We start from the raw sequence: 10,296 nt of genomic DNA, 5'->3' as shown, positions 1-10,296 counted from the left end.
GTCTGTCGCTGAGAGAATGTCTTGTATTTGTAGCTGAGTGTGGATCGTGATGTGTCGGTATGAAGACTGACTGGCTGTAGCGTTGGACGGGGGAGGCGCTTCTGTGCTCTTTAAGCGTATGTTTTCCAATAGAAAATTTCCTGTTGTCATACACACCATAGATACGCGCGCGCTCTCACCTCCATCACGGGTAAGCGCGTGAAGTTGTCAGATTTTACGGAATATTACCGAAATATCAGCTTGTTTGCGCTGTGATGGATATCATTGCAATCAGCTGAATGTGTAACCCGTGTATAATTTCAGAGGACAATATTTTGTGTGTGAGGTAAGTTAAGTCTGTTCTTTGGGTGAGAGGAACATGAGTAATCTTATTAAACAGAGTCTACGCTGATGTTGACGCGACAGTGTACTAAATACGCAGCTTTTGTGATCTTTTATGTCTTTAGATTTCGGAAGTGTAAGGCATTTAGTGTGTTTGTCCGACATAATTGCTCATGTTGTGCGTATGCAGTTTGAAATTGAAAGAAATATAAAATGCTTGTTACAATAGCGTGCGCAAAGTGAACAGACAGTTCGCGTGCGTGGAGTAGTTGTCATTGTCCGCGATGTTTTTTTCACGTTCGCAATGATGCTTCAATGATTTTCCGTCACTAGAGTTTGAACTACGTACTTCCTTTGTTGCAAATTAGGCTGCCAACAGGTTCACCATCGGTATCAGTTGTAGATGTTCTGTATTATTTCGCCTTCAAATGGCTTTTTGAATTTATGTCATGGATGCTATTGAAGGAACAGTTTGATGTGCGTGACTGAGTCAGACATGAGTCGCTCAATGCAACAAAATACGATCTACACTCAGTCACTGGCCTCATCAACCTGTTCCTTTCACCTCAGTGTTGTCTTAACCATTATTATCATTTAGGTTAAGCCCGCTTTCTTTGGCGTTTTCCATCAGACCTGTTGTTCACTCCAACAATAAGTGCACTCCAGTAACTTGTATTAAATAAATAGGCTACCTTTGACATTTCAATAGCCTACAGGTTTCTCATAACCATTCACACCTGTAGGATAAACCAAATATGCAAGTTTATGTGTCCAATTAAATATCTTACAACTTAAAATCCCTGTAAGCTGTAAACTGACAATATCTGATTTGTTTATTTTTTTCAAATGAATGTTCATTCACAAACCAGTCCAAGTGTTTTTTAAATTTTGTTATTTAAACCAAACTTTTCAAATATATATATATATATATATATATATATATATATATATATATATATATATATATATATATATATATATTGTGAAATTTATGTAAAGTTAACATAAATTTTAGTCGTTTTGTTTTTATGCCAACAACCATCCTGCTGTAACTGAAAAGTGTATATTTGTCAGACACTTAAATAATAAATGGTCAGCCATTAAAATATTAATTAGGATGCACAGAGATGTAAACATGAAAAGAGTGCAGTGTTGAATTTTCTATGATTGGTTAAAGTGCCACTATTATGCCATTTCCAATATTGCCTTTAATGGAATAAAGCTGTATGTGTATGTAAATGATCTGCAAAGTTGTAAAGCTGAAAGTGCACGATAAATAAAATTATTGTCTCCCAAAATAAAGAATCGACTCCGTACAGCCTAAACGAGTCATTAGTATTCTATGATGGCTACATAGAATAGACAGTAAAAGCAGTGTTGGGGAAAGTTACTTTTAAAAGTAATGCCTTACAATATTGCGTTACTCCCTAAAAAAGTAACTAAATACGTTACTTAGTTACTTTTTATGGAAAGTAATGTGTTACATTACTTTTGCGTTACTTTCACGTTACTTTTTAAAAATGAGCAGGGCTTGATTGTTTTTAATATAAGAAGTTCTATTTATAGCAAATGTAAAAGCCCTTTCACACCAAAAAGTGTAATGAATAAACCTCAGGCTGAAGGAAAAGTAAATTCACGTCTGTACAGTAGAACACAGGAGAAGAAGGTTCAACACTCTTCAGCAATAAAAAAAAACAATGAAGCACAATTGTTAGTTTATCTAAAGTCATTTTTTAATTATTAGTATGGTTGAACTGGATCATTAAAGGTCAGCAGCAAAGACACTGTTAATAAAATGGGAATAGATAGATTTGTGTTATTTAATATATTTAGTTATTGCAGGTTTGCGTCATATTCTGAGTTTGCATTTCACTGTTTTGATTAATTTTGATGAATACTAAATCTGTTTTGTTTTTTGTTTATTTGTGAGTGGGATGAATTAATGCACATTCACATTTAGTCTAGAACTACAGTAACATGTTCACACAGCGCACACAACGCCTCCATACTTCCGATTTCTCCCAATATGGGAACAGGAGGCTTGTCAGACAAAAAATGGGAATACAAAGTAACTGGCGTTACTTTTTTGAAAAAGTAACTCAGATATTTTCTTGTAAATTAAAAAGTAATGCGTTACTTTACTAGTTACTTGAAAAAAGTAATCTGATTACGTAACTTGCGTTACTTGTAATGCATTACCCCCAACACTGGTAAAAGAAATGGACACAGCGACCCCATTGGAACTCAATTGAGACAAGTGAAGCCCATTTTTAGTGAATTTTAGCACTTCCGTTTCTGACGTGCAGACTCAAACTAAGCTTGATGATGTCAGCAACCTGTCTGACAGATGTAAATCTTCTAGTAGTTGTGCGTGCAAACTGCCATCGTTAATCTTGCAGAGACGGCGAGCTTGAGCGGGGAGTTCTTTGGCGTGAGTGAGCAGGAGTAAGTATTCTGATTAATTATTTTGTATAGTATTTTAAAATGTAACGCCAGTACGCCATATTAAATTTACCTGCGAGCTTCTCCTCCTGTCTGTACGGTAATTTCTCTACTGTGCGACAGAGAGTCGAGTGGTTATGACGCAACCGTTTGCCTATTTTTACAAAAACTGTTTCTACGGGGCCATAATGTAACATAGAAGGTAATCAAGCCCTTTATACATTGTCGTGTATCTTTAGAAATAAATAATGGACAAATGGAGTCTTTAAATGCCTCAGATGTAAAGTTATTCGCTGTCAAAGTGACGCCAATATGAATGTGAGTCAATGGGATGCTAGCGCAAGTGAAGTTCTGCTACAAGATGGCGGCACGCGCCCGACTTCAACTTCCGGTCGACTTCCTTCCCGCCTGCTACATAGGTATATCGTTTCCGACGCCGCTGTTTGCCGTAGACCAATCGCAACAGACAAGGCCATCTGACCAATCAGAGCAGAGCAGGCTCACGCAAAGGAGGGGTTTAGAGAGACTGAATCTTTAAACTGCTTCGAACGTATATCGTTTGAGAATCTCTGAAAAATCAGGTGATATTAAATGCATATTTTTTGAAAATTAAAGTTTTTGACCTTGCATGCATGTAATCCTATTATAGGATACTCCCAAAATAATATTAGGAACCGTAAAAATGACATAATGGATCACTTTAAAGCGGAACTAGACTGATAGGCCTATTAAATGGATAATCTAAAATGTAGTCTTTAAAATGTTCACATTTGAAATGTCACTAATGCGTTAGGTTGCAGCCACTTGTTGAATGAGCATGGATTGTTTCATTAGCCTATTGACAAGATTAAGCTGCTAGATTTAAACAAGGCTCAGGTTCAGTTTCCTGTTTTTCACATTTAGTGTGGAAGAAGGGCTGCCATTTTGGGGCTCGAGTTTCTCAGCAGGTGTCTCTTGTTCCCATTAATGCTTGCGGATGTGGAATCAGACTCTGGGAGAATTTTTACACACGGCATCGGAGACCTGCGGCACTGAATCTGTGATGTGCACTGGTGTTGACAGATCCACAGACACACACTGAGAGATGAGTGCCTGTATGTGTGTGTATGAGGTTGACACAGCAGTCCATTACTGTCATGCCAAGAATATGTGTCCACGCCACTCCACAGGTGGAGAAAATGAGGTATTGTATTAGTAGCAAAATTGCTTGGCTCCCAATGGAGAAGACATATACTTAAGATTGAGTTGTTGCTTCTAATTTACGTGTAATGTACAGGATTGTGTTTATTTTTATTTATTTTTTGGTGCATTTTAGTGCATCATAGACACCCAAAATATGTTTTGATAAAATACTAGAAGCTGTGGTCCACTTATTTAGCTTGTTTTTTTCTTCTTCTTCTTTTTTTGGAGCTAGAAGCTTTACATTATTGATTGTGTAGTTTTTCTAAATTTATTTTGTGTTAAACATTATGAAATCCGGTCATATGGATTTGGAATGACGTGAGACTGTGTAGAAAACATTTTATTATTCCTAAAGATATATGCTACATGTTTAGAAGCAATGCACACACACAAGAGAAAAGGCCTCTGATGTTCCCTCTTTTCCTCTCTCTTTCTTCTCTTCCCACTTCTCCACTCACTCACTTGTATAAATAGCTGTGATAGTCAGCAGTGAGGCCTTTGACTCTATCAGCACTTCGGGTTGCTGAGGTTTATCTTTGCTCTTATATATCAAGCCTTTATTCCTCAACACCTACAGTAGCCACCGGGTCACCGCACCAGAAATGAATCTTTTAACACATTTTTCACAAAATTTTCCCATCCACTGTTGTTCTTAAAGGGCTAGTTCACCCAAAAATTAAAATACTGTCATTTCCTCACCCTGATGTCTTTCCAAACTGTTATGATTTTCTTCTGTAAAACACAGAAGAAGATATTTGAAAAAATATTTGAACTAAATAGATCTGGTTACCACTGACTTCAATTGTAAAAAAAAAAAAAAAAAAAAAAAAAAACACATTTCTCAAAATATCTTCTATTACGTTCCACAGAAGAAAGAAAGTCATAACATTTTGCAAAAACACCAATAAGCCCCAATGACACTGAATTTCATTCACAAGATATGCAAGAATAAATCATCTGAACTGACATGACCATGGCACTATATATTTGATCTGAAATCTACAGTTATTGGGTGAACTATTCCTTTAAGCCAGGTGGATTGCACACCAATTTACCCAAGAACACTTAGTCACAATGACACTGACTGCCCTTTTGTGTTAACAAGCCCACAAGCTGAGAAGAAGAGTTTGTGAGGCACCACACATGGCATCCAAACTCCGAAATTTCAGTGTGAAAAATGAGTGACAGCCAGATAGAGAGAGATCTTGTGCCCTGTTTGAAAGGGTGTTAGAGACTGTAAATGTTATTGCGATCAGAGTCCTGTGAGAATGGCAGGCGGGCTGTTTATCATTGATTTAAAGGAAGGCTCAGGGAGACAGCCAGCACAATCTGGGGCAGATGGGTTTTATTAATGCAAACACAGTAGCAGACTACTGGGCACAAGGACACCGCCATAAATTGATGGTACTTTTGCCGCTGTGTGCCAAATCTTTATGCATAACAAGGATACGATAGATTATATATGTTAATTTAATGCAGTTAATTATTTAAAATGAACTAATAATAAATAGAATGTAGAAATATAAACATGGAGAAACGTACAGAAGGTCTGGCCACATGTTGCTTTAGAGCATCGAGCCAGCTGTAGCTGTGCAGAGAAGGAGGTGCTGTTTGCACAGACATCAGATGTAATTCTTATTTAACATGACTGGTTTGATATTTGTGGCATGCTAATAGGGGTCAGGGCCCCATGCATTATATTGAAAGGAATGAATGATATAGAGCCCTCAGGCATGATGGGGAACGACAAACAGCACACAAGCCGTAAGCAGACCGTCTGTCCTTTAGTAAAACATGCTGATGTGTGAACGGTATGCAACAAAAACAGATGCTGTACATTCAGTTGTTCTTTCATGCCTGCAAGCGACTCAACCCCCAGTAATTGGAGGAAGCAGATTTCAGCACACTTGGAATCAACAGGGGCGTCTGCGGGCCAAAATTGATGGCTGAATGAGCATGTTACCTGAGAACATCATTGGGTCCAGAACACAGCCTTCAGCTGGGTGCTTTAGTCACACCTCCAGAAGACGAAGAGTTTTTAAGTATTTGGCATGTACTAAAAGAAATTTAATACATTACCGGTGTGTGTGATGTGAATATGGACATTGCATATGGCTTTTAACTAGGTATGTTAAAATGCGTGCATTGTGATGCATCAGTCTTACAAAGGGCATCAATCATCAATCAATTATGGGCACTTTTGACAAGAAAAAAATAATTCAAAGTGATGTTCATCTGTTGAAACATTTATTGCATATCCCTGAATAAAGATCTGATCACGGCCTTGGTTCAGCCTTCAGGAGGTTTGGTATAATGTGATGGGAATGACATTTTTCCCTCTGTGAAGAAAAAGTTGGATAACCTTGGACTCGCTGCCAGGTTAGCTAGCAGTTATTGAATTCATAATAAAATAAAAAGAAATGGACTATCTCTGAAGTAAAAAGTTTTTTTTTATAAGAATTGGTACACGTTTTATACATTAATTATAAAGAGGAAGTTATAAAATGAATAGTTCGGACCTTGATTATGATTGTCTTAGCTGTATTCAAAGCCATTGTAAAATACTATATAAACACACACCTGTCAACTCATTACATCAGTATTACTGTGCCAAGTACGCTTTGTATTGATTTTCATCTGTGTGATCCTTGGTAAACATGTAACAAATATTATTTATCAGTTAATTAATACATTTTTGTTCCTCTGTTTTATTTGATAAAACCTTCCTTTTTATTTTAAAGAATCATAATTCAGTTGAATCATTGTCAGAGCTAATTTTACAACCCTATTTTTAAATCGAACTTTTAAAAATATGTTTTTTTCTTCCAGAACACAGGCACAGAGCTGCCCTCTTGTTCTGTGTAATAGATCAAGCTTTCTGTCTGACCAAGTGAGTTTGGTTATAACAGGTTTCAAGCTTTGTTTTTGGTTTGATTAATAAGGGTCCTCCAGGCTCCAGTAAACACTTGCTCCACATGGCCCCCACACTCTCATGCACAGCTCGAGGGATGGGAGTCTGACAGAGGGGCACATCTGCTGGGTACATACAGTAATTAAGTCCATTAAACCAGAATTCAGCCATGCTAATGTTGTCTTTTACCACCAACAAGGAAGCTTCAGTCATCGACTCTTATAAAGCACCTCACTGGACTCTGAAAAGGTTCTCAGTTTAAAATGGACATAGAGTACTTGTTTCCATAGCATAGTGGGTGAAGTTCAGAAGATCCTAGAATGATCCTACCTATGGATGCTAGTGATGGACACTTTTGAAACACTGCTTTGTGAAGCTTCGAAACCTTTTTAAGCATTTTTAATGACACCTTTATGAGTTGTAGGTACTGGCCTGATTAACCAAGCTCTCTCTCTGTCTAAAAAAAAAAGCCTTACAAATGAATAAAATTACTTACCAAACGCTTCTTATTTACTGGTATTAGAGGATTTGTTAATTGCATTTAAGAGGTTACACTTGAAGCAAAACATTTGCAGTTGGAATATAAAAGGTGTTTTCATTCTGCAGTAGGCGTCACTAGTATGTGCCGTTTCAAGGAAATTGAAAAAGTAAATTATCTTGCAAAGCAGTTGGTTGAATCGATTAAAATATTCGAAACTCGGGGTCAATCGGATTCAGGCTTGGTACAAGGCAACCCTGCTTAGTGTGAGTGCGCCCTTACAGTGTTAGTTCACCCAAGAATGAAAATTCGTCCATCTTCTACTTATCCTCGAAGCATCTTATGGTGTATGTGACTTTCCTCATTCAGAATAATCCATTCGAAGTTGTATTAAAAATTGTCCTTGCTCTTCCAAGCCTTTCAATGGGGATAAGCAAGTGTTTGTTCAAAACTGTTCAAAAGACATGAAATAAAGTGCACGCATCTGTAATAAAATGTCCCTCACATGGCTCCGGGGGGTGAATAAAGTCCCCCTGTAGCGAATCCATGCGTTTTTGTAAGATAAATACCCAGATTTCAAATGTAATAAACAACTTTTTTTCTTACTTCTGCTGACCCTGAGGAACCAGAAGACGTGCTGGCTGATGTTGTATTTCGTCAGCGCTGCGTGGTTAGTGACGAAACAAAACAAAACGCGGGTCACAAATTAAAAGCACAAAATGAGGATTTAAATAAAAACCTCATTTTGTAAATAAAGTAAATTAAAACGTTGGAAGATTTCAAAATAAGCCAAGAGGAGTCTGGTTTTCCTAAAGTAAGGAAACTTTGTTTCCTTTGTTCCTACATTTCCCAGAGGCGCTCGTGACGCATATGTCTTCTAACTTCCGCCTGCATGTCTTCTGGTTCTTCTGGTCTTTGCGAATGGTCAATTAAATATCAAATCCTGTTGTACATGTTTTATAAATGAGGCTCCTGGAGTAACCAGAAGGTTTTAAATACATAACTCTACATATGTGGTAAACCAGGGGTCTCCAACCCTGCTCCTGGATATCTGTTCCTGTATGTACCATCCTGCAGACTTACGTTCTGACACTGCTCAAACACACTTGCCTGTAATTATCAAGTAACCCCAAACACCTTGATTAGCTGGTTAAGTGTTTGATTGGGGTTGGATCTGAAATCTGTTGGATGGAAGCTCTCCAGGAGCAGGGTTGGAGACCCCGTGCTATAACCATCCTAACAGAGGTTTCTACTTGTTATTTCAAGCAAACTGACTCTTGGTTTGTTTTAGGTGCACCCAATGATCTGTATGATATCAACATTCACATTGAGATGACCAAGGAGAACTAAAAGACACCCTGGCGCCGCCTCAAGGTTTCTATTTCTCTGTCTCCTGCCTCCGCTCCTCAATGGGTTCCCGAAGTCAGGGGTTCTTCCACCACCAAGATCACCATCCCCATCATCATCACCACCACCACCACCGCAGTTCAGTGGTGCCCACAGCCATCCCCCGACTGCTGCCCGAGACCAGCAGCCTGTTGGGGGGCATCGCCCAGATCACTCCTTCCCTGTTCCTTAGCCGGGGGAATGTGGCGTCCAATCGCAGCCTCCTCCTGTCCAAAGGGATAACCTGTGTGGTGAACGCCACCATCGAGCTGCCCAACTTCAACTGGCCACACATGGAGTATGTGAAAGTGCCACTGGCTGATATGCCTCATTCTCCAATCTCACTTTATTTTGACAGCGTGGCTGATAAGATCCACAGCGTGGGCCGGAAACGGGGAGCCGTGCTGGTGCACTGCGCAGCTGGGGTGAGCCGTTCCGCCTCACTCTGTTTGGCCTACCTCATGAAGTACCACAGGGTTTCCCTGGCTGAGGCTCATGCTTGGGTCAAATCCCTCCGACCCATCATTCGTCCTAATGGAGGGTTCTGGCGACAGCTTATTGAGTACGAGAGAAAACTGTTTGGCAGGAACTCTGTGAAAATGATCCAGACACCATACGGGGTCATTCCCGACGTGTACGAGAGAGACCGCAGGAACTTGGCACCTTACTGGGGCTTGTAAAGAGGGGTTTGGACTTTGGTTCAAGCGCCAAGCGATTTTCGACTCCACTGTCTTCCGGCCTCTGTTCGTACGTCCACAAGTCCCTCCTGCGAGAGAATAAAGCCAGATGGGAGTGCTTATGTCCATTTTTAAAATGGAAAAAGTCACTTTAAATGCATATTTTATGAGGTCAAAAGTGATTAAAAAAAAAGTGCTGAAATAAATTTTGGCGATGATAATGTTGGTTTTAGGCGCACATTGGGAACCAAGTGTGGTGCTGAGAATGAGGAATTCAGTCCTTGGTTAAGACTTATCAATCGTAATATTGTGAGGATGTTGTTTCAGTTCGGCTGTCTTCTTTGTTGAGAGGCAACAGTATGTTTTGATTACTGGTAGCATTTGAAAATAATATATATATATATATATATATATATATTAAAAATATTATATTCCAAGGTGTAATTAAACGTGTATAAAAAAAAAAAAAAAGATTTTTGGAAGATTTTGTGAAGTGACAAAATGTTTAACAGAAAGACGCTACAATATTATCTAAGTTTAACAGATTTATGTATGTAAATTTTATTGAACACCATGAAGGACGGTATTGGCATTTGTAATGTCAGTGCTCCTACAAAACAGGATGTTTCACAAGAAGCAGAAAGATAAACATGGCAGAAGGTTTTTTTTTTCTTCAATTAATTCGATTTTGTCTATTTGGTCCTTTTGCAATTCTATTCGGTTTTTAATTTTTGACTCAAGATGTTTCTTTCATATGTTTTCTGCAGTGAAAAAATAATTATAACCAGAGCACTCCTAGCAAAGCTTTGACTAATTTGTGTTAACTGAATTCATGTAAAAGAATTCTGATTTAATTAGTGTGTTCAAATGAATAAAGGGTGAAATATTTTAACGTATTC

At 38.5% G+C, this 10,296-nt stretch overlaps 1 protein-coding gene across 2 annotated transcripts; it reads left to right on the top strand.

Annotated features, from left to right (window-relative positions):
- Nucleotides 1-9,789, top strand: dusp14 (dual specificity phosphatase 14). Of its 2 annotated transcripts, none has more exons than XM_059514700.1 (2): nt 1-116; nt 8,626-9,789. In XM_059514700.1, the coding sequence occupies exon 2, from the start codon at nt 8,744-8,746 to the stop codon at nt 9,398-9,400; it is 657 nt and encodes a 218-aa protein (XP_059370683.1). In that variant the 5' UTR covers nt 1-116; nt 8,626-8,743; the 3' UTR covers nt 9,401-9,789. The 2 variants fall into 2 exon arrangements, with proteins under 2 accessions (XP_059370683.1, XP_059370682.1); XM_059514699.1 differs by lacking the exon at nt 1-116 and adding an exon at nt 142-325.
- Nucleotides 9,790-10,296: the final 507 nt, after the last annotated feature.

The sequence above is a fragment of the Carassius carassius genome, chromosome 28, assembly GCF_963082965.1.
Source record: "Carassius carassius chromosome 28, fCarCar2.1, whole genome shotgun sequence".
NCBI lineage: Eukaryota > Metazoa > Chordata > Actinopteri > Cypriniformes > Cyprinidae > Carassius > Carassius carassius.
Note: the sequence above shows the minus strand (reverse complement) of the source record. Positions and strands in the feature narration are given on the sequence as shown.

Coding starts and splice junctions, on each gene's coding strand:
- dusp14 (XM_059514700.1), top strand. CDS start 8,744: ATGGGTTCCCGAAGTCAGGGGTTCTTCCACCACCAAGATCACCATCCC.